The 24,960-nt window shown below is 50.1% G+C and overlaps 1 protein-coding gene across 5 annotated transcripts in view; it reads right to left on the bottom strand.

Moving 5' to 3' along the window:
- Window positions 1-24,960, bottom strand: part of TET3 (tet methylcytosine dioxygenase 3) — a 91,124-nt gene that overhangs the window by 13,355 nt on the left and 52,809 nt on the right. For all 5 annotated transcript variants that reach the window (XM_045580923.1, XM_045580924.1, XM_045580925.1 and 2 more), the window contains 2 exons: window positions 9,086-9,176; window positions 257-350 (listed from right to left, as the gene is read on the bottom strand). In XM_045580923.1, the coding sequence (XP_045436879.1) occupies window positions 257-350; window positions 9,086-9,176 (185 nt within the window). The remainder of the gene's footprint in view (window positions 1-256; window positions 351-9,085; window positions 9,177-24,960) is intronic.

Below are 24,960 nucleotides of genomic sequence, written 5' to 3'. Positions count from 1 at the left end.
CCATCTCGGCTCCCCCTCTCCTCTCTGCAGCCCGGAACAAGGGGGCGGGATGAGCCGTACAATGGCTAGAGCGGTTCGGAGGCCAGCCGGGTGCCAGGGCCGGCATGTGAACAAAGAGAGGACGGAGAGCGGAGGCGGGGAGACGGGACCCTCAGCGAGCGCCAGGCGCCAGCTCCGCGGTGCTGGCCCGCGGCCGGGGTGGCCTCTCCCACACCCTGGCCCGGAGAGCAGGCACGGCCGCGGCCACCACACTCACCCACTTGGCGATGGGGCAGCCGCGCGAGCTCTTGCCCTCCTTCCCGGTGTAGATGACCTTCTCGATCCGGATGGCTTTCCCCTTCTCTCCGTACCTGCAGGGGGCGGCAGACACCACAGCTCAGAGGCACCGGGGGAGAGCGACCCCAGCGAGGAGCGCCTCCGCGGGTGCCTGTTCCTGCAGGGACCACGGAGAAGGGAGAGCAAGTGTCAACGCCGACTCTGCTCAGAGCCTCTGGGGACAGAGTGGCCACCCCCAGGCTCCCAGGGCCGCTGGCCCGTCACGGCCCAGCTCTGTCTGGGCGAAGACCAGCAGGATGCCCCGACGATGGCCTCCGAGCCTCCAGGAATGGGGCCAAGCCCAAGGCCACGCGCAGGCCTCGGTGTCCAGCCCTGTGAGCCCAGCCACCCCAGGCGCTATTTATAAAGTCAACAAGCCAAAGAAAATAACCGGGAGACCCTTCCCATGCTCCTTCAAACCCCCACCCCCCGACAGTTCAACATGATGTGGACCACGGAGGCGGGAGAAGCAACAAGGACACCCTGGCTCCGAGACGCCTCCGGACAGTCCACACGCCTGGCCGCCCTGCACACGGGCACACACGCGTGAGTCCGGATACTGCCTACTTAACCAAAGCACCTTCAGAGGGGATGCAGACAGGCCCCGGAGCTGAGCTGACCTGCTCCAGGCCACACACCTCCCCGGGGGGAAATGCTGCTTACAGCGCATTTCTTGTAGGCCCGACAGACTGGGCCTGAGGGGCAGCCCAGCTACGTTCCTGCCAGAGGAGCCGTGGCCAAAGGACGGGACTTCTCTAAGCCTCGGCTTCCCCATCTGCAAAGGGGAGGCAAAGTGACTTCCTCCTGCTCGGCTCGGGACACGGTCACGGGAGGGAGGCACATGAGGTGCATTGCTGGACGTGCTGCCCAGTCCCCGGCACCAGGAGAGTCCAATACACACGGATTGTTCTTAACAGTGTGAGCAGCCATCTTCCCGGATGTCTGATTTTAAAAAATATATATTTTATTGATTTTTTTACAGAGAGGAAGAGAGAGGGATTGAGAGTTAGAATCACCTATCACCTGCCTCTTGCACAGCTCCTACTGAGGATGTGCCCGCAACCAGGGTACATGCCCTTGACCAGAATCGAGCCCAGGACCCTTCAGTCCACAGGCCGACGCTCTGTCCACTGAGCCAAACCGGTTTCAGCTAGAATCATCTGATTGTTAATAGCTTTTTCGTTTCAGGTACAGGGTCATATTGCCTGTAAGTAGTGGTCGCTTGCCACCTCCTGCTTTCCACTCTTTATGCCTCTATGTCAGTCTCCTGCCTCTGTACTGAGTGCCAGCAGGCATCTCTGCTTATTTCCCGACTTTACCGGAGACTAAACCATTCATCGCTGAGCACACAGCCCGCTGCCTCTGGGACAGACACAAAGACTCCCCTCCTTTGAAAGGGTCTTCTTTTCTAAGGATTCTAAATCAAGAATTGATTACCTAGCTGAAACTGGTTTGGCTCAGTGGATAGAGCGTCGGCCTGTGGACTGAAACGTCCTGAGTTCGATTCCAGACAGAGGCATGCACCTTGGTTGCAGGCGCATCCCCAGTAGGGGGTGTGCAAGAGGCAGCTGATCGATGATTCTCTGTCATCGATGTTTCTAACTCTGTATCCCTCTCTCTTCCTCTCTATAAAATATCAATAAAATATATTTTAAAAAAAAGAATTGATTACCTTTATGAACCCAGGTCACCCTCAATAAACGTAATCACATTTTTAAAAATGTTTCAAAAAAAAAAAAAAAAGAATTGATTACTTCATCAAATACGTTTCTAGCACCTGAGGGGGGAGATGACGGAATGGCTTTCCTCCTTTGGTCAATTAGCATGGGTGCTCTTTGAACAGACTTCCTAAATCAAACTATCAAACTGTCCTTGGATTGCTCTGGGGCAGAGGTCGGCAAACTCATCAGTCCGCAGAGCCAAATACCAACAGGACAACGACTGACATTTCTTCTGAGAGCCAAATTTTTTAAACTTAAACTTCTAATGCCACTTCTTCAAAACAGACTCGCCGAGCCGAAACCAGCTTGGCTCAGTGGATAGAGCGTCAGTCTGTGGACTGAAAGGTCTCAGGTTCAATTCCGGTCAAGGGCATGTACCTTGGTTGCGAGCACATCCCCAGTGGGGGTGTGCAAGAGGCAGCTGATCAATGATCTTTCATCGATGTTTCTAACTCTCTATCCCTCTCCCTTCCCCTCTTTAAAAAATCAATAAAAATATATTAAAAAAAAGAAAAGAAAAAAAAAAAAAAAAAAAAGAGACTCGCCCAGGCTGTGGTATTTTGTGGAAGAGCCACACTCAAGGGGCCAGAGAGCCGCATGTGGCTCTCGAGCCGCGGATTGCCCACCACGGCTCTAGTGAATGCAATTTGGTCACAGGGTATCGTTTTAATGTACTATTTCATCGAAGGGAATGTTATCATGGCTATGGCAGTTATACATACTGTTAGCATACAAATGCAGATACACATATGCTCTATCTTACTTACTCAGCACATCTAGATATCTCCACCTCAGAAATAAATGTGCAAATGCACCGAGATTGAGGCACGAGATATTCATTGCTGCATCAACAACGAACAATCAGAAACAGCTTAAGTGTCCAGTGTAGGCCTGGCTCAGCAAATACATTTCCACACAATGGGAAGCCGAGTAGCCATCTAAAAGGACTCAACGGAATTACATGGACAGCAAGGAAGAAACTAAGGGGGGGAGCAGTTGCAAACTGTGGGGATAGGGTGACTGACCTCATTGGGTTCAAAATTTCTTTATATCCATATGCATAGCTTTGTAAATGCTTAGGAAACATTGAAAGGTAAACATTTCTTTTCCATTTCTTCCGGGAAGGCAAATAGCTAGAGAGTGTTATTCACTCTAAACTTTATTTTTTATTATTTTTTAAAAATATATATATTTTATTAATTTTCCACAGAGAGGAAGGGAGAGGGATAGAGAGTTAGAAACATCAATGAGAGAGGAAGATCGACCAGCTGCACACTCCCCACTGGGGATGTGCCCGCAACCAATGTTCATGCCCTTGACCGGAATCGAACCTGGGACCTGTCAGTCCGCAGACCGACGCTCTATCCACTGAGCCAAACCGGTTTCGGCTATTTTTATTTATTTATTTTTAAATATATACTTTATTAATTTTCCACATAGAGGAAGGGAGAGGGATAGAGAGCTAGAAATATTGATGAGAAACATCGACCAGCTGCCTCCTGCACCCCCCCCACCCCCACAGGGGATGTGCCCGCAGCCAAGGTACATGCCCTTGACCAGAATCGAACCTGGGACCTTTCAGTCCGCAGGCCGACGCTCTATCCACTGAGCCAAACCGGTTTTGGCTAAACTTTTTTTTAAAAAGGCCTTTTATAGACATGTTTTATTTTTGTCATTGGAAAAGAGAATGAGCGGCTTTAAAACCTGATCTGAGGTTTCTCCGAGTTCTCTCTTTTGTGCAAAGTCTCCGGAAGCAGGGAGAAGTGTGTCTGACACCTACCACGTTAAAATGCAAAGGCTGTGTGAGCCCCGTGCTCGCTGACAGCACTCTGGGGCGCGCGCACAGTGTGGCCTGGCTCAGGAGGACAAGACCAGAGAGGGCTGCTTTTGTTTGGGTCCCGGAAAACTTTGAACCAAACAAGTTCACCAGGAAGCGGCTGGCGATGGCAGACACTAGGTGCCAGGGGCGTGTGCTGGGAGGGCAGGCGCTGGGCGCCCGGGGTGTGTGCTGGGAGGGCAGACACTAGGTGCCAGGGGCGTGTGCTGGGAGGGCAGGCGCTGGGCGCCCGGGGCGTGTGCTGGGAGGGCAGCGCTGGGCGCCCGGGGTGTGTGCTGGGAGGGCAGGCGCTGGGCGCTCGGGGCGTGTGCTGGGAGGGGAGGCGCTGGGCGCTCGGGGTGTGTGCTGGGAGCTGGGCGTGTGCTGGGAGGGCAGGCGCTGGGCGCCCGGGGTGTGTGCTGGGAGCTGGGCGTGTGCTGGGAGGGCAGGCGCTGGGCGCTCGGGGTGTGTGCTGGGGTCGCTGTGGGAAGAGCCGCCGCAGGCCACCACGCTGCTCTCACAGGACGGCCGACAGGAAGGAGACCCGGCTCCCCGCGGGAGGGTGAGCTGAGGACACTGGCGCGGCCTCCCCACCGTCCCACCCCTGCGAGGGCGCTTCCTGCCGGGCCCTGATCCCAGGGCCAACAGAAGGGCCAAGCACGGGATGAGGAGCTGGACATTTTCAGAAAAACCAGAACCATCTCAGCGTTTAAAGACAACCCACCAAGTCCAGATGCAATTTTCTTTTTTTTTTTTTTGAACGTCTGACTCTCTGGCCTATCATGAAGAGGCCCTTTTAGAAATACAGGTGAGCCCTAACTGGTTTGGTTCAGTGGGTAGAGCGTCAGCCTGCAGACTGAAGGGTCCCAGGTTCGATCAAGGGCATGTACCTTGGTTGCGGGCACATTCCCAGTAGGGGGTTTGCAGGAGGCAGCTGATCGATGTTTCTCTCTCATCGATGTTTCTAACTCTCATCTCTCTCACTTCCTCTCTGTAAAAAATAAATAAATAAATAAATAACATATATTTAAAAAAATAGAAATACAGACGAATTCCCAGGCCCTAAACTAAGTCTGCAGGAAGAGGCTGCACGGAAACCTTATTCCCGAGGGTAACCTGACCATCCTAGCCAGCGGCTCTTAAAGGCTGGTGCCAGGACCGGCACCACCTGGAACTCTGGGACAAATGCAGGTCCCACCCAGACCATGAAGTTCGAGACCCGGGGCCGAGGTCCCAAAATCTGTGCTTTCACAAGCCCGAAGGAGACGGACGCACACTCCAGGGTGAGAGCCACGGGTCTGAAGGGGTCCTTCTTCAGGGCTCCCCCTGTCACACGGGGGGAGACCTGCTCCCTCCCCAGCGCTGGGAGGGACAGGCCTGGCTCTTCACTCCTAGAACGGACGTTTAGTGCCCCTGGGCTGCGGAGGGTCCCCGTCCAGCCGCCGCCACGTGGCTGTGTGCAGCACGCCGCTCCAGATTCGGGTCTGAAGGACTGATTCCAGTCATCAGCGACCGTGAGGGGCTGAGGAGTCAGGAGGTATGGAATGCATAATAAACTGGGATAATATTTTAGGATTCCCTTTCGACTCCCCCTCTTTTCTCCAAATCTTTACCAGGTAAGCTAAAAGCAACCAGGTCTCTGATTCCAGTTTGCTGCCCGTCCTGCCTTTGGCTAACTCCTGGCAGGAGCGTGGCCCTGCAGGCAATGGCGTGGCCCTGCAGAGAGAGGGGGAGGGCTAGGGAGAGAGACAGCCTGAACCATTCACAAACTGGACCCCCAGCCTGGTTATTCTCATCAACTGCTCACTCCCCTTCTTGTCCCAAAAGGAACTTGAGAGAGATGTTTACACGAGGTGATGGAATCAGTAACGGTGGGACAGACAGACACGATGTTGGCACACAGGATGCAAACTGTGGGGTCTCGTGTGTATTTCTGAGATGAGCCTGGAACTTTTCATCCCACGAGAAACTCAGGAAGGGAAGCTAATGAGGTCTCCTTAGGGTGCCGTCAGAAGGACTCAGGAGCGAACCTGAACAGGCCCCCATGGGGGTGCACCAGGGCACACAAATTGGGCTCCAGCTTGCAAGCAGCCAACATAAAGAAGCGCATGCAATCTGTTGCATGATTTACAAGGTCCCCAAGATAAAAATAAACCAGTTACTGAGGAAAACCATAGGCATTCCTGGTCTTGAGAGGAATCCCTCCCTTCAATCAACTTCTGAAGAATCTATGTGTGGCTATTTTTAAAGTAGTGATAGGGTGGGGAGCGGGGAGGGAGAGGGAGAGGGAGAAAAGAGAAAAATCTCAACTTTATCACTATCTCTTAATCCTTGTTTCAAAAACACAGTCTTCTATAACTAAAAGTTATTCAGACAGCTATCTATAAATCTCACATATTTGCAACCAAGAAACACACATCCCAAAACTGCCCCAGATCAAACATGCATATTTTGTTGCTGTGTTAAAGATTTAAAAAAAACAATTCTGAGTGAGAGGAAGGGAGAGGGAGAAAGAGAGAGAGAGGAACATCAATGTGTGAGCGAAACATTGATCACTGCCTCCTGCATGGCACTCTACCAGAGGTGGAGCCTGCTCGTGGGCATGTGCTCTGACCAGGAATTGAACCAGTAACCTCTTGGTGTGTGGGACGATGCCCCACCAACTGAGCCACACAGCCAGAGCCAAACTTGTACATTGGACTCCCCGACAGCCCTCAACCTGCAAACGTTGGTGTGAGGATTACAAAAGTCAACGGCCAAGACGATGCCCCTCCCAACCTTCAAACTGCAACACACATGTGTGGACACATGCAGGCATGCGTGTACACCACACACCCTGTTTTAAATCTCATGGACCCAGAGGTGCCCTTTCTATTAGGCTTGAAGTTAGAGATTGGGTCTCTAGTCACCTGCTTTTCTGATGGGCTACTTTGTCTCTTTAAAAATACATATATATTTCTTTTATTGATTTCAAAGAGGAAGGGAGAGGGAGAGATAGAAACATCAATGATGAGAGAGAATCACTGATCAGCTACCTCCTGCATGCTCCCTACTGGGGAGTCAGCCTACAACCCGGGCATATGGCCTGACCGGAATCGAACCCGGGCCCCTTCAGACCACAGGCTGATGCTCTATCCACTGAACCAAACCAGCGTGGGCTCTGATGGGCTACTTAGAATTCTATGTTTCCAGACGGTAGAGGATAAGGAAGAGTGATGAGAAAAGATCACTGTCCTCCATCCATCTTACCTTTTCCTCCTTCAGGGATGCTCTGAGTTAGTTCAAAATCATGTTTCCTTCTATATTAAAGACAGGATTCATGTGGCTTCCCTGGTTAGACAAAATTTGGTCCCAAATTTGGGGAAATGAGCAAACCACTCAGCCTCCGCCCCTTGCCCTCCACATACCGTATTTTTCGGACTATAAGACGCTCCGGACCATAAGACACACCAGTTTTTAGAGAAGGGAAATGAAGAAAAAAAGATTCTGAAGCAAATAGTGTCCTAAAATATTTTATGTGCGTTAAAACCCAACATCACAGTCATAAACACATGTAATCAACCCTGTAAAGTAAACAGCAGCATTTAGAACCATTTTAGAGCCGGGCAAGCACACAGAGACCACATAGAGCCGGGCAAGTAAAAAAACTTTTTTTTTAAAGTATATGTGTAGGCTATATTTGGACCATAAGACGCAGGGACTTTTCCCCCCCACTTCTGGGGGGAAAAAAGTGCGTCTTATGGTCCAAAAAATACGGTATGTATGAATAAACATGTTTATATCTACATAATCTTTGCCTTTACTCTAGAAATACTAAAGCTTGTTATTAAAAGCTACAGTCAGTACGTGTGTAGGAGGGCGACACTCGATGCAGTGCTTGCTAATAAACATTAAGTGTTTTACCTGCAATCGATCCTGTTTACCCTCACAACACTCCATAGCGTGTGCACTCCTGTCAGCATCTCCTCCTTGCAGATAAGGAAAAAGGGCCAGAGAGAATCTAAGTGACTTGGCAGTAAGCAGCAGGGCCAGTCTAGCTCCCGTGTCCACTGCTGTCAATCCCTGAGCTATTTCACCTCTCCATATACTGGGACTTGGCGCGTTTAACACCTGCTGTGGACACCTACCCAGATTTTAAAGCCTCTATCCATACAAACTGCTTAAAAAAAAACAAAAAAACAGAAGACAGTTACTAAGTAAAAACCCTACAGGCTTGAGTTTGAATTGGAAGTGTCAATATACATTCATGATGCACTGAATCACTAAACGATGACAAAAGTGAAAAACCTACACACACACATCTTCGCTCTTTCTACTGAGAAGGTCCAGAAACAATGAGGACCCCAAGGGCAATGAAATGATCCTGCCCAGCACCCAGAGCCTGTTTTTTAAGTCCTCTTACCCCACAATAAGAGGAAGCAGGGTTTCTTAGATAAACACACAGTGTGAGCCCAAAACACACGTCATATGAGAAATCAAGAAAGCTATTCAAGACACCCAGGATCATATAGGAAGGACTCAGGAGGCAACCACTGGCCAAAGATGGGACAGTACACACCTCCTAGCTAAGCTACAAAATGCAATCTATAAAGTAGTTTTTTTTTTAAAGAAAGAAAATACAATCAGATTCTGACCAAGCCTTTAGCTCTAACTACCAATTTATAGCACGGAGGGCTGGAGACCATGCTAAATGATACCAGGGGAAGCTAGCAGCAAAATCCAGACCGTGGAAAACTCTACAGGACATAGAGCCGTTCCACCACATTTCCTCAATAAACTATATTTCAAGAAAGAGAGAAAGGAAAAGGGAGAGGAGGACTGATAAAGGGCAGACCTATAGATAGAAAGAAACCCAGAAGTAATAGAGGCGAGAGCCCTAGCTGGTGTGGCTCAGTGGATAGAGCGGCCGCCTGCAGACTGAAGGGGCTCGGGTTCGATTCCGGTCAAGGACACATGCCTGGTCTCGATCTCAGTAGAGGGATGTGCAGGAGGCAGCCAATCAATGACTCTCTATCATCACTGATGTTTCAATCTCTCTCTTCCTCTCCCTTCCTCTCTAAAATCAATAAAAGTGTATTTTAAGAAAGTAGGGGTAAGAAGCCCATATTCAACCTTCCACAGTCTGAATATCAGTATTCCTTGTTATCCAAGGCGTGGAAATGAGAGGTGCTTAAAAACCCACACTCTATTCACAACTTGCCCCCTTCTCCTCGGACACCTGTGCATCACTTACCGCTCCTCCATGAGCTCCCGGATGGAGGCCACCGTGGGGCCAGATCCCAGGTGAGTGTAATACGGACCTTCATCTTTCTCCACTATTTGTTCTGCAGAAACAGCAGAGGAAACGTTCATTGGAGACACCAATTCATCAACATTCACTTGTTAAGACAAACCACGAATGGGAAAATTAATGGGCACATTATAAAACAGGGCGTTAAAATGGCTTATAAACATGTGACAATGTGTTCAACCCCATGAGAAACCAGGAAATCCAAATTGAAATCACAACAACATACCATTACATACAGGTCAAATTGGCAAACATTTAAAAGTATAGAACCATGTTGGGATTTAGTTTATCATCCTACATATTCTAGACCAGGGGTCTGCCAACCATTCCAGTCTAGGTATCTACCCACAGGGACTTGCACCAAGGACCCAACAGTACCTGTATGCCCACATTCACAGCAGCATTATTCACAAGAGCCAGACGTGAAAATAACACAAGTGTACACCAACAGGTGAACAAATGTAGTCTAGCCATACAGTATTATCCTACGTACTAATAAAAGCGTTACATGCAAATCGACCTAAGGACCGAACAGCAGAACGACCATCCGGACTTCATCCGGGACCACACTTTGACTCCCACTGGGGCCAGGCCAGCCAAGGCAGGTGCGACAATATTGGACAGGGGCCCCATGACCGCCCCACAGAGGGAGGCCCGAGCCACAGACTGTGAGCTATGGCGGGTGAGTGAGGCCTCCCCCTGCGAGGGAAGCCGGTGCCAGCAGCCGGGCGAAGGAAGGCTACTCTTGCACGAAATTTTGTGCACTGGGCCTCTAGATCCCCCCAAAAAAGGAATAAAGTCTGGCGCTTGCTACAACATAGATGAACCTTGAAAACATTATGCCAAGTGAAACAAGCCAGAGACACAAGAGGGAAAATATTGCATGGTACACTTACTGGTATATGACATATCTAGAATAGGCAAATTCATTGAGATAAAAATTAAGAGATTACCCGGGGCTGAGAGGAGGGGGGAAAGAAGAGTTATAACTTAATGCAGTGGGGTTTCTGTTTAGGGTGATGAACAGGCGTTGGAGCCCTAACCAGTTTGGCTCAGTGGATACAGTGTCGGCCTGCAGACTGAGGAGTCCCGGGTTCGATTCTAGTCAAGGGCACATGCCCAGGTTGCAGGTTCGATACCAATAGGGAGCATACAGGAGGCAGCCAAAAACATTATGCTAGCCAGCGGCGAAAGATCACATATTTTTTCATTCCATTCATATGAACAGGTAAACCCACAGAAACAGGAAGCATTTTGATGGTTGCCAGAGGCTGGGAGGAGGAAGAAGTTGAAAGTTAAGTGCTTCATTTAATGGGTTTTTATTTTTTAATTTTAAAAATATATTTTATTGATCTTTTCCACAAAGAGAAAGGAAGAGGGACAGAGAACTAGCAACGTCAATCAGAGAGAAACATCGATCAGCTGCCTCCTGAACACTCCCTACAGGGGATGTGCCCACAACCAATGTACCTGCCCTTGACTGGAATCGAACCTGGGACCTTTCAGTCTGCAGGCCGATGCTCTATCCACTGAGCCAAACCAGCTTCGGCAATGGGTTTTTATCTTGAGGTGATGAAAATATTTTGGAACTAGACAGGTAGTGGATGTACAATATTGTGAATGCATGAAATACCACTGAATTGCTTACCTGAAAATGATTAATTTCATGTAAAGTTCACTAACATTTTTTAAAATGAAGAAACCATTGATTTGTACAACAACATGGATGAATTTTAAAATAAACTTATCTAAGTGAAAGAAACAAGACCCAAGAGATGATGTAACTCAGAAAAGTAGTATTTTGACTGGATATTTTAAGACTAAAAACAAAAAGAACTTCCTACAAATACTGTTCTACAGCTGGAAAGTTTGTTTCATGTCTAAGGAGACCTGCGACTAACGGCAATCTATCCTGCACTGGGGTCCTAGAACAGAAGAGACACATGAAGTGGAAAAACTGAGTTTTAAAAATATACCACAATTATGTTAGACATTTATATGAGGAGAAGCTGGATAAAGGAGATACAGGAACTCTCGGTACCAACCCTGTAACTCTTCTAGAAACATAAAATTGGCCCTAGTCAGTTTGACTCAGTGGATAGAGCATTGGCCTGCAGACTGAAGGGTCCAAGGTTAGATTCCGACCAAGTTCACATGCCCGGGTTACAGGCTCAATCCCCAGTTGGGGGGCATGCAGGAGGCAGCCGCTCAATGATTCTCTTTTATCATTGATGTTTCTATCTCTCCCTCTCCCTTCCTCTCTGAAATCAATAAGATATATATTTTAAAAAAAGTAAAATTATGTTAAAGTAAGAAGTTAAAAAAAAAAACAAAAAGACAACGCAGGGGGCCCTAACCTGTTGACCAGGTCCCAGGGGAGATCTTGGCCATGTGCACCCACACGTGTACGAGGGTTTCCACAGCGACATTCACTGCAGCAGTCACACCTGGACGTGGCCCCTAGCCCAGCAGCAGGGGGGCGGATAAGTGAAAAGCAGCAGAGCCATCGAGGGCCCGCCCCCAGCAATGGGAACCGACTCCCTGCAGCCCTGGACTGAACACTGCACCACAGCGAGTGGAAGCAGCACACACAGCAAGGGCAAACACAGGAAGATGACGCTGAATAACACGCAAAACCGGGCTCAACTGCGCTAGGCTGTTGAGAGACCCAGAGGTGGTCAAATTTCCAGGCTGACACACAAAATTGCAGATATTCAATGATTTTTTTTTTTACCTAAGGGGGGGGCAAAAAGGCACTTTCATGTAGTTGAACCTCAAGACAAAGAAAAACAAGGAAGTCGCTGTCCCAAGTCAACAGAGAGGTTCCCTCTGCGGGTGGGACAGGGATGTGACGGGAAGAGCCTCCAGGGGGCGCCTGGGAAGCTGGAAACGGCCCACTGCTTGGTCTAGGCTAGGTGGTGGTAACAGATGTTCATTTTATAAACGTTAATTACACCGTGCACCAATGTGTTGTGTTCTTTCCTATACGGACTATGGAATTCACAGTTTTTTAAAATGTAAAACAAATACTGTCACACCTATTCTATACAGAACATTACGGGGGAAACAAGACAGGATAAAAACCGAATGGGCCCTGAAAAAGTCTCTCCTCCAGCTGGGTAGATAAGACCCACACGTAAGAAGGTAACTTACAGCATTTCAGGTCAACAGAGTAAGAGTTTTTATTTGTTTTGAAAATATATATTTTATTGATTTTTTTTTTACAGAGAGGAAGAGAGAGGGATAGAGAGTTAGAAACATCGATGAGAGAGAAGCATCAATCAGCTGCTACCTGCACACCCCCTACTGGAGATATGCCCACAAACAAGGTACATGCCCTTGACTAAAATCGAACCTGGGACCCTTCAGTCCACAGGCCAACACTCTATCCACAGAGCCATACCGATTAGGGCGAGGGTAAGAATTTTTAAATGCATGGTGTTGGGACAATGGAGGAGGGGGGGAGGCGTTTGATACCTTATCCCAAAATACATTACAAATGGTGGAAAACTTTTAATTAAAAAAATTAAACTATACAAATTCTGGGGGAAAACAATGGAAGAGTTTTTAAAATAATCATGGAAGTGATAAGCTCGTCTCTACGTTTAACATGAAATTTAGAAGCTGTGTGCATGTACAAAAAACCCTGATAGATTTAACTAAAGGAAATTTTATAGTAATTACTACCAAAAGTCAAGCCAATAGACAAATATCATACTGGGAAGAAATATCTTAACCTTATACCACATAAAAGGCAAATTTCCTTAATAAATCAAGAGCTCCTAGAGTGAAATAAGGCCAATAACACAAATGGAAAATGAAAAAAAAAAGGATAAAAATTGTACTTGAAAGGGAAATGAAAGTGGTAACTCCATGTGTTGTTGAGGGTTTAGGAAAACGGGCAGGGTGGAAAGTAACTTAGCAATATACTAAAGTACAACTGCCCAATCCATTTAACTCGGCAATTTCAGAGAACGTCAGATTCTTCTAAGAATTCATTTCTAGGAACTTGGCTATATTTTCACACGTGCACAATATGCACATACAAGAATACTCACTGCATCATTTGTAATGGCACAATACCAGAAATCTAAATGTCCATCATAATTAAATTATGTGTTATAAATACATTATGGTGCATCCATAGAATAAAATACTGAGCAGCTATCAAAAGGGAATTGGGCAGTTCCAGATAAAAAAAAATGACCTCTATATAGTTTAAGTGGGAAAACAAGTTTCAGTATCTATCTATCTATCTATCTATCTATCTCTATATATATATATAAAAAGCCACCAAAAGAGCCGGTCACTATGACACCCACTGCAGCCAGGGAACTGGCCTGATCCGGGGTGGGGCCGGCACTAACCTCCAGAGGTGCCTCGCCCTGGCTGGCCCCTCCCCTGATTACCTCTCTACCCTGATCAAGGGTAGGGTTGCTAGCTAACCACTCATGGCCCCTCCCCCAGGCCAGTGGCCCCCATTGCCCCCCACCCCATTCTGGGCGGAGCCCACCGGCCCACTGCCCACAGCCCCTCCCCCCAACCAGCTCCACCCCCAATCATCCCCCCTCCACATCAATTGGGGGAGGGGCTGACCGGCCAACCTCCCACAGTCTCCTCCTGACAGGCCAGGCTGGCTGGACCCCACCTGTGCACAAATTTGTGCACTGGGCCTCTGGTAGTATGTATAATGGGCTAGTTAGAGTACCCGTACAATCACACATATATCAGTATATTATGTACACAAATGCAAGCATAAAGGTGTATATGCCATCACCCACACTAGCAACAAGTATAAGAGCAAGCTTGGCAATGGTATGTGCTACCCAGTGAATTGATGGGAGTAGCCTAATAGTTAGGGCTTCCGCTGACGGAGGCTCTCCGTCGCCCCCCTAATGTCCCAGGCCAGGCTCTTGCCTCAATTATTGTCAGGGGTCTCCTAACTGGTCTCACTCCTCCTGCCTCAACCTACCCAACACCACCCCTTACACTCGCCCAAACAGAGACCCGGTCATCTCACTTCCTACTGACGACTCCATGCTCAACAGAAGACAGAACCCACCTTCCAGACCACAGACCCAAGGGCCCTTGTGGAGCCATCGCTGTACACCTCCCCGCCAAGCTCCTTCCACACAGCCAGGCAACATGCCCATGTGTCATGGACCACAGTGCCGTCCTTCATTTCTCTCCTTGGAAAACTCACCCCTTAGGGCCTCGTATACATGCCTCCTTTTCTGTGACACCCTCGTGGGCCTCTCGGGCTTGTTTGCCCCGATTCCCAGAGCCTCGGCACAGAACAGAAACACCAAAGCAAGCATCACGGGGCACGTTCGCTGTTAACACGGAACCGTGGAACGAGCGTGGCTTTTGCAGACCGAGACCTGGGCAATAGTGCCCACTTCCCTCCGCGGCCTCTCGAATCCTCACGCCCCTCACAGGTCTACGGGCAGCATTTGGTGCCTTATATGAACTCAATAGGTAGCTGTTGTCCAGACTCTGCCAAGTGAAGTGTGTGACTGCAGTCAAGTGACTACAACCCCTATAAACCTCAAAGCAGCTAAATGACCTTTACGCTATGGAACTGTTGAGTATTAGATGCGACGTGAAGGAAGGTGCCTCGAACAGTTCAACATATCAGCGCTTAAGTATTTCACGAATGAATGAATGAATATGTTCAACTAAAGGATTAAAAATTACTTACTACAAATATTCACTATTTTGCACCACGAGACAGAGAGACTTATGGGGGATGCCTGAGGAGGGGGGGAAGGGTGAGAAGGAGACGGAGGAGAGATAGGGAAAGGGAGTGTAAGAATGTTAGTGTTGGAGAGCTCTGTCTAGGCACCAGGATGGGACATGGCAGGCAGAAAACAGAACACAAGAACAGCCAGAGCTGCTGGGCTCCATTCCAGGTTCCACTGTCTGGAGTAGGGGTGTCGAACTCAATCAGAGAAGGGGCCAAAATCTAAAATCCAACCTAAATCGTGGGCCGAATGGTTTACTGAACAGTCATAAACTGTCATTGTGATGGAAACGCAGCGGAGTGCAGTGATGACAGCGAGGTGCGGGCTACATTGCAAGGCCTGGCGGTACGGATTTGGCCCGCGGGCCTTGTGTTTGACACATGTGGTCTGGAGAAAAGCCGAAGTAACGGACTGAACCCAGGGCCTGACACTGGAACTAGAACACGGTCATGTAGCTTTTCTGGTGACTGAGACTACCTTGCGTCCCAAATCAGAAAAACTAGAAACTTACAGTTAAGGGCAGAGAAAGGATATTTTTAAGAAGGTGCAAACGAAATCTTGGCAACTCCATCCCGGTGGCTAGGAAAAAAAGGTGTGAAAATCCAAAACCAAGCCAACCTGGAAGCGGAGCGGTCAGGTTTCTCTGGGGAAGGCCGTGAAAACGCAACGGGCAGACAAAGCCCCCACCAGCAAACAAACCAGCCCCTCTCTTCCTCTGAGCGGCTCACAGGCAGCCGAGGGCTCCTGCAGAAGCAGTGTCTTCTCCTCATGTCAGTGCCAGAGAGAAGATGCTCTACGGGGGGGAAAACGGACTTATACCCAAGCAAGCCTAGTGATGGAACTAGTATACATTCACAAATTTATCCCAATTCGGATATATCCTCGTTTAAACTTAGACTTTACGTTTGAATACAGTTAGTCTGCCCTGCCAGCCCCTTCATACCACACCTACCCCAATCGGTTACTTTTCATCTCCAGAAAATTTGAGTTCCTGCATATTTGGAAATGTTGTTATGGGGGCTTTACATGTGCATACCGATTTTATTGGGTGTAGCTCTCTTAGGTCAAACTTTTTTTTTTTTTTAAATATATATATATTTTTTATTTTTCACAGAGAGGAAGAGAGAGGGGTAGAGAGTTAGAAACATCGATGAGAGAGAATCATTGATCAGCTGCCTCTTGCACACCCCCTACTGGGGATGTGCCTGCAACCACTGTACATGCCCTTAACCGGAATCGAACCTGGGACCTTTCAGTCCACAGGCCGAACTGGTCCTGGCTTAGGTCAAACTTTTAATCTCAGTGTTCTGATAAATGTAATTCACATATCCGACAAAGAACTCACATCTAGAAAAAATAAAGGAGACTTGCCACGCAATAAGAAAAAGCTAGAAACACAGAAGAGAGAGACGGCTGGAACAGAGACTCTACAAAAGAGGACAATGAAAAGCTGCTGGACTTCACCAATCCTCAGGGAAAGTAAAATAAAGCCACATGAGATGGGGTTGTGCTCCCCACCCCAACGGCAGAGAGACTGTTCCCAGCACCTGCTGATAAGTACAGGGAGCAAGGCTGGGAGGAGCTTCCACTGTTATAACCTCTTCGGAAAACGGGCAGTCCCTGCTAACGCTGAACAATGTCCATCATATATATATATATATCCTACAGAAAAATATACATACTAGAGGCCTGGTATACAAAATTCGTGCACTGTGGGGGCGGAGTCCCTCAACCCAGCCTGTGCCCTCTCACCGTCCGGGACCCTCGCTCCTTCCCGCCAGCCTGCTCACTGCCCCTCAGCACTGCTGTGCACGCGCTGCACTCGCCAGCCATGAGCCCAGCTTCTGGCTGAGCAGCATCCCCCCTGTGGGAGCACACAGACCAAAATTTTTTTAGAAAAGTTTTTGATTCTATCTTTCACTCTTGCCATTTTTCAGTTCGTTCCATGCTCTTGGCTGGGGAGCCGATGAGGGATCCCCACATCCCCACAGCCTGGGTCTGTCGTGGCCTCCCTCCTGCCTCCCTCCCCTACCTCCGCCCTAGAGACACCCGTTTCTGTCTTCTTTCCCCGGTTCGGAGTGGCCTTTCAAGCCTGTCTCTCCGCCTCGCCGCCGATTTGCTGTTTCTCTGACTGCTTTTCGCAGCCTCTAATCCAGCTGCGAGTGCGCTGTGCGGTGGCACGCTCCCCCTGGAATCCAATCAGCTCCTCTTGCGAGTCTCTGTAACGTTATTCTCACCCTTCATCTCTCACGCCTGGCTTCACTGTGAACGCGTCATTCCACTTCCTTGCAGGTAAAAATAAGTTGTTGAAACTCTTCTTGAATTTTCTAATTTTCTCACGAATGTAATATTAAATCCCTCTACTTCGCCCTCAGAATGTGACCGGGTTGCATGTTGGATCCTGTGTGTTTGCTTGTTACTTGGTCTTTCCGTGGAGGAAATTGGTCTCCAGGAATTCTCCTGATGGCACTAAGGACGTTTTGGACTGGATGATTCCTTACTGCAGGGGCTGTGCTGTGCGTCGCTGAAGGTTTAGCCACATCCCTGGCCTCTGCGCACTAGATGCCAGTGATACCACGGCGGCTGGGCCAACGGAAAATGTTCTCGGACGCTGTGTGTGTGTGTGGGGGGGGGATACGGGCGGGAGGGGGGTGAGTAAAACAGCCCCTCATTGAAAGCCACTGGTTTAGACTCATTTGCCAAAAAATAGAATGAATAGCATCCCCTTACTTCTCTCTACCTGGACACTGATCAAATTCTCCTCAGAAGTGAAGCCAGAGAACTGGAGGTTGTAGAGGTTTTCAACGATTAGTTCAGAAGTGCAGCAGCCCGCGTGGGGAGGGGAGATTGGACTGGCTGTGGGCGGTCGAAGCTGGGAGATTTCATCTCTACGTCTTGTGTGTTGGGGCCAACACCTCTAAACGTGTGAGTGGAGGGCTGGGTTGTACCCTGTCCTGAGGCGAGGATTGTGGTTTATTTCCTGGGAGGGAGCTGGTCCTTCTGATAAGACATCAAGTTACAACAAAGCCCCGGGGTCTGCAGTGCAGAAAGTGGGTGTCTCGGCGAGTACTTCTCTCTGCACAGTGGCGTCTGCTTGGAGAGCATATGCTGGCCCTTGGTCACAGAGCTAGCTCCTAGGGCACGGCTTCCCACCTCTCCAGCCAACCGTCCTCACCCACACCGTATCCCCCCAGAAGCTGACAAAGAGAAAAGGGGGGCTTTTCTGCAACTCCGACTTTCCGAAGAGCATGGAGTCTCGATGAGTGGTCTCCGGCCTGTCTCTCAGAGCTGGGGGCCCCTGGGAGCCTCCACTATTGTGCTTCTCAGTCCTGCGAGCTGCACAGCCCACATCATCCTTTGTTTTCATTCTGATGGACCCTATACCGGCAAACAGCCCTTGAAGTTCGTGTTTTACCATCGGGGCCATTTCTAAATGTCAGTTGATGAAATTTCTCCTCTACGCTTGTTTTGTTTTTTTGTTTTGTTTTCCCCCCAGCCAGTTTCAGGGCAGGGACATTCTGCTCGCTTGCTGTGAAGTCACCCTTTTCCCTTTTGGTCCCCGGTATGATAGTTCCTCCTTCTCCACTGAGGCAAAGTGACAGAGCAAGAGAACAGATCCACCCCCCTCCACAGAAAATCCGTCTCACGTCTCAGGCTGCGCAGCACGGGCAGGAGTGAAGCCTCTTCTACGATAAAACACAGAGCAGAAAGCTCTGGGGTGGAGCTCGGGAAAGAAAAATCCCGTCTTTGACCAACTGGCCACGTGCACTTTGCCGCGGGCACTTCCCTTTATACTCGTTAAAGCGGAAAGGACGCTCCGCGGTCTGTCCTTTTCTCTATCAGCAAGAGGTACGGAACGGGAGGAATCCTCCTCCTTCCTGCCCAACAGAAAGGGGGGCCCTTCCCATCTAAACAAACTCCCCGCCCTCCCCTCTCTCTGCGCAGAGACGTGGGCACCCACATGTTCCAGGGGGGCCCTCCTGCAGGCACAGACACTGACGGAGGCATTGCTTCTCTTTATGACACCGATCCAGAGAGGCAGCCGATAGCTGACGTACAGTACTCAGGTGTCAAGGTCACACAAAGGTTTTCTTTGTCCAAACCATCCTACAGAATGCCTCGGGTTCCTGATGGAATGTTAGTGGCCTTCAAGCCAAACAGAGTAAGCTTAGGTAACCACGAAGGTTCTTCTGCTTCCAGGGCAGTGGGTGACTGCCAGCCTGACACCTTCCGGCTGCCACACATCTACACGGAGGGAAGGCAGATGGCTGGGCCCTACCCTGGATCAGGGGCGCCCGCTGAACTTCCTTTTAAAATTCAGACCTCTAAAATCTCAGGTCAGCTGCCTGGGAGTTCCTGGGTAGCACACGAGGTCTGCAGGTAGTAGACGGAAATACCTCTGTAACAATGGGCACATGCTCTGATGGCAAGGATGAAAGGTAAGGGGGTCATGCCTAAACTGATCTGATGTCTCTGTAGTTTAAATAGGGAGGTAGAATAAGGCTGACCGGTGAACCAAAAAATAGTATGTGGAGAATGTATCCATATGCTCAGCACCAGTCTAGATGTTTTAGAAATACAATATTCAGTTCCTATTTTTTAAATTTTAATTCTCACTCATGGATGTTTTTACAGTTCTCTGAAAAAAGAGGAAGGGGGAGGGAGGGAGGAAAGGAGGGAGGGAGGAAAGGAGTGAGGAAAAGAGGAACATCAATGAGTTGCCTTCCCCTTCGCACCCCAACCTGGGACAAAATCCACAACCTAGGTATGTGCCCTGACCGGAAATCGAACCCACAACCTGTTGGTGTACGGCATGACGCTCTAACCAACTGAGCCATCGGGCCAGGGCACTCCCTATTTTTAAGGAACCTGGGAGTTAATTTCAAAGACTAGTGACCACATAATAAATAACATAAGACAAAGAAGAATCAAGCATTGGATCTTGACGCTTCTCCAATACTCTCTACCTCCCATGTATCTGCGGGTCCTTTAACCTCTCCTCTCTCACTTCCTTCCCACCTCTCTTCCACACCACCCCGCTTCCTTCTCTCCCCGAAATGTCAGCATCCTGCACTCCCAGGTCTCTTCCCCACCGACACGTTCATCCTGGGGAAACGTCCCTCATGGAAACTCCAACTACCGTCCGTGTGTTCAAGAGCCACCGACTCACAGACCCAACCAGGGACACGCCTCCAGGCATCTCACCGGCTGAGTGTCCGAACTGGCTCCCTTCCCCGCATTTCACGTCTCGGTGATGGGCACCACCATCCCACCAGCCAGCCCACCTAGAGCCTCCGAAGTCACCTGTGACTGCTTCCTCCTCCCTCCCAAACCCACTGGCCACCAAACCACTTCGTTCTTTCTCTTATTCCTTCTCTCACCACCCCCCGCCTCCCGCTCCTCCCCGATGCCCTTCTTAGTGCGGGCACATATTATTTCTTGCCTGAGCTTCGCCTGAGCTTGCAAACTGGTTTCTCTGCCTCTGGTGCCACCCCTGCTTCCCCTGCCACTCCCAGTCTTTCATCCAACACACCGGTCACACCAGAACGACCTGCATTTCCCCATGTTCTCTCTTCTCCACATCTTCACGTCCCTGTGCCTGGCACACGCTACCTTCTCCCTCTTCATCTTGTACATTTCTACTTTCCCTTTAAAACTCAGACATCACCTCCTCCAGCAAGTTCTTTCTGATTCCCTCCTACCCAGCCTCAGATTCCCCACCTTTATACTCGTGTCCAAATAGCCTATAGTCCTTAAGCATTTTTTTAAACGATGAAGTTCCTTTTTTTTTTTTTTTAATCTCAAACTGAGCGCAAGTGGGTAAGGTTACATTCTCACAAGAACTACAGGAAGTGGATTTTGCGTGGTTGTAAACAAACGAGTCTCTGTGTCCGCCATTCAGAACTGTGGTCCATACCCAAGTGACCCGGTGGCTTCTGCCGTCCGCCACCTCTGCAGGGCCAGATCCCTCCCTCGGCCAAACCTCCTCCACAGCCCAGGCAAACGAGGTGCTTTTCTTATATTGGTCTTTGGCCACTTTTTAGGGGGGCAGGATGACCAACCGGATAAAAATACAGCATTTCTAGGCGGGCAACCCCTCCTGTCTCTGTCTCCTCATCTGTTTACAGCTGCCTGTGGGCTGTGCCTCAGAGAGAGCAGGACACGACTTAGAAGTTTACACAGACCTGTTTCCTTATTTGTAAGATGATAAGCAGATGATCTCAAAGGATGCTGTTCCCACTACAATGTCCTCTGGACTCGTCCCGTCCTGAACTGGCACTCCTTGTGAATTCCCCCATTTCTGACAACAAACTACCAAGGGCCTCGCCAGCAGTCCCGTGCTGCGCGTGTGGGTACGCCCTCTGCGGCTCACTGTCCGGCTCTGACGGTGCCTGCGGGATGGGTAAGGGTGGTCGGCAGGGTCTCCATGTGCCCAGAGGCAGTAATTCACTGGAGGTCTTCCACACGGGCTGTTTCCCCAAACCTGAACGTATCACACCACCTTTTATTTTTATTTCTTTAAAGCTTCAAAGAGTGCCTTTAATTCTAGTATTGCCAGATTCAGAGAACAAGTCCATATGAATTCCATCCATCCATTCAAAACCCCTGGTCTCCATACCAGGCGAAAACTATGCTCTCAGTGTTTGGGTGTTTGGTTACCTTATTGGCCAAAACTGCTTATTTGGTAAAAATCACCATAAACCTTGAACACTACACTTCTTTTGCTATGCTATAAAACCTCTTTATGCTTTTATTATTTATGGGTTTTTTTTAAAGATATATTTTCATTGATTTCAGAGAGGAAGGGTGTGGGAAGGATAGAAACATCAATGATGAGAGAGAATCATTGACTGGCTGCCTCCTGACGGCCCCCTATTGGGGATCAAGCCCGCAACCCGGGCATGTGCCCTTGACCGGAATTGAACCCGGAACCCTTCAGTCCACAGGCGGATACTCTATCCACTGAGCCAAACCGGCTAGGGCTCTCTATGCTTTTATAAAGTTGTTTCTATAGTACTTATCGACCACTCATTGTGAGCACTTCATGGCGCCTCTACATTTCACTGCCACGTCGGTGGGACTTCTTCCTGATCTAATACACCGGAACTTATCCATATGCAGCCTGCACCCTCCTACCTGTCCCTGCTGAGGGGGAGCTTCTGAAACAGAAGATGGTTTCCACCTGACATGACTCCCCTCGTTCACAGACAGTTCTGCCAGAACCGGCTGACGGAAGGCCCTGTCCAGACGTTGCTGGAAAGCAGGGTGGCTTTCCCTGACACGAGCCTCAGCACCTCCCGAAACTGTCACCACGTGGTCCCTTCTCCTCCGGCCTCTTCCTTCCTCCTGCCACCGTGAGTGGGGACTCATGTCTCAGCTAAACCATCTCAGTCACGGTATGACTCGGGGTCAGAGGCCAGTTGCCTGGGTGCCAATCTCACTTCCGCCATTCGCTAGCTTCCCGGCCTGGGTAAATGACCCATCGCCATGGAGATGGGACTACAGTACGAACCGTCCCCACCGAATACACTAGTACGTGTTAGGAGCCGTGAGTGAGCTGGCGACTGTTAGGCACGTGGCACCGTTCCTAGTACACAGCAAGGTTTCATTATTATTGCTATTCTCTATTTTTTTTTTTTTTAACTTAGGTGAGGTGATCATGTACATACTATTTGTGCCTGCTGTGTTCACTGAACACTCTCCCATAGTTTAACATTTGACAGCACAGCTGGTCAAGTTGGTCCTAATTCTGTGCAGCATCAAGACACGCCTGCAGATGATGGGCGGTTCGAATCTCCGCCCCCTCTCTCTGCCCTGCGCCCCGTCCTCCTCGTCCTCCTCCTCTGCCAGGGCAGCAGCTGTCCGTGTGGCCAGCGCCGGATTCTCTGGTGCTGACAGCCTGCACTCTGCTCACTCGCTTCAAAGCTGCCGCGGGCTGGCGGTGGGGGTGGGGTGGGGGTGTCTGGTCCCAGGGGTGCAGGGGAACGCTGAGGGGTCAGGTCCGCCCTGGGGACCCTGCTCTCACATCCCATAGCTGGCCCCTTGCTGTCCTCAGACTGTGCTCCTGCATTCCTCAGCCTGGGGCCCCCTTCTTGCCTCTCCCCATCTGTGTTCACTGCATTTTGCAAGACCCAACGCTGAAGGAGACTTTGTTCAATAAAACATCACCCTCCATAACGATACCCCGCCCGGTGCTTCCAGACGCTCACGGTCCAGCTGCTGCCACAGGCCGGCCTGGCCCCTGCGGACACCTGCTGAGCAGGCGGCGGCACGTTTCCCGTCCCTTCAGACAAGCCACGGGCCCTTCGGCGGCGAGCTATTTCCCTGGGTTTGCATTCCTGTCAGTGGCTCGCACAGAGCTAGATCGTCAATGCGGACGGATGCATCGTGCATGATCCCTTTAGGCTACGTGTGCCTTTACTTCTCTCTCCTGCCTATCGCACTCGGCAGGCTCGACGGCCCCGAACGCTGTCAGAGCACATGCCCTGCGCCAGACTCGGTCCCAGCGCTTCACGTACTAATTTATTCCTCACAGCAGCCCTGGAAAGGGATTACTCTCATTTTAAAAAATATATATTTTATTGATTTTCCACAGAGAGGAAGGGAGAGAGATAGAGAGCTAGAAAAGTCGATGAGAGAGAAACATTGACCAGCTGCTTCCTGCACTCTCCCAACTGGGAATGTGTCCATAACCAAGGTACATGCCCTTGACCGGAATCGAACCTGGGACCTTTGGCTCAGTGGATAGAGTGTCAGACTGACACTCTATCCACTGAGCCAAACCGGTTTCGGCAAAAGGGGCTATTCTCGTCACTTTCATTTCATACATGAAGAAGGGACGACATTAGAATTTGTATTTTTTAAAAAGCTAGTCTGGTCAAACACAATGACCAAATAACTGAATCCAACGATGAAAATATCTATGAAGGACCAACAGTGTCTGCGTGCTGGGTGAGGATGGGGGGAACCCCTGGGCCCAGCGGCGGGGACAGGCCCCTCCGCACACGGCGAGGGCAGAGGGACCACGTCCTGTGGTCAGAACCAGCCGCTCCCAAACACCGGGGAACGAGGGGCCCCCAAGGTCACGTCCTCATCCGTCAGATCCAGGCTCAGCCCTCGGTGGGGACAATCTGGGGCCTGTCTGCGGGCGTCCGGCAGGGCCCTGCACATCTGTCTCCTCCCAGAGAAGCCCGGGGTCTGCTCTCTCTTTGCTCCCCAAGGGAGGCCTTGTCACTGATCTCTCTGCCCCGCACCCCAGCGCCTCCTCATGGACAAGAACCCAACACGCTCCTCACCAGCACCAACGTGATTTCTGGTCGTCATCTGAGACACACGCTATCGTCTAGGGGACACACCACAAACACCAGAGACCTGGAAGCTAACGTGGACCTGAGCCAGTGTGTCAGTGCCCCCAGCACCCCCCTCCCCGCCCACCCCCAACGGCCCTCACAGGCCGGGGACTGCTTTTAGGCTGGAAGGCAAGACACACACCAAGCCCTCAGGGCTCTCACACACACCACAGCTTCAGCCACCACCTGGACGCTCACCACACCCCAACCCCCAGCCCAGCTTCCCGCGCCTCAGCCCCTTCCAACTCAGCTCCCCCAAACAGAACCCATCGCCCCACCTCCAGCCTGTGTTCTCAGTGAGCACCACCCAGGCGGAGGCCTGGGGTTGCCCTCATCCCCACACTCCCTCCTCCTCAGAGGCCCTCCAACCCATTTACTCCTTCAGTCCAGACTCTATGATTTCTGGCCCGGCTCCAGACACCCTCCTGACAGGTCCCCGCACCAATCCTTCCTCTCAGGCCCAGGCCAGCATAGTCTTGCAGAAGCAGACGGTCATTACCTGCTTTAAAACCCTCAGAAGCTCACCAGGACCTCTGCAATCAAGTCCAACACCCAACCGTGGCTCACTGGGCCTGCAAGATCTGGCCCCTGCCTGCCTCTCCAGCTGCCTTTCGTTTGTCCCACACACACCCTTCCCTGTTTGCTCCTCCCAGAGTGAGAACCGTCCCCCACACACCCTTCCCTGTTTGCTCCTCCCAGAGTGAGAACCGCCCACATCAGCCCC

The sequence above is a fragment of the Pipistrellus kuhlii genome, unplaced genomic scaffold (assembly GCF_014108245.1).
Source record: "Pipistrellus kuhlii isolate mPipKuh1 unplaced genomic scaffold, mPipKuh1.p scaffold_m20_p_13, whole genome shotgun sequence".
NCBI lineage: Eukaryota > Metazoa > Chordata > Mammalia > Chiroptera > Vespertilionidae > Pipistrellus > Pipistrellus kuhlii.
The sequence above is the reverse complement of the archived record's forward strand: the minus strand, read 5'-3'. Positions and strand labels throughout refer to the sequence as shown.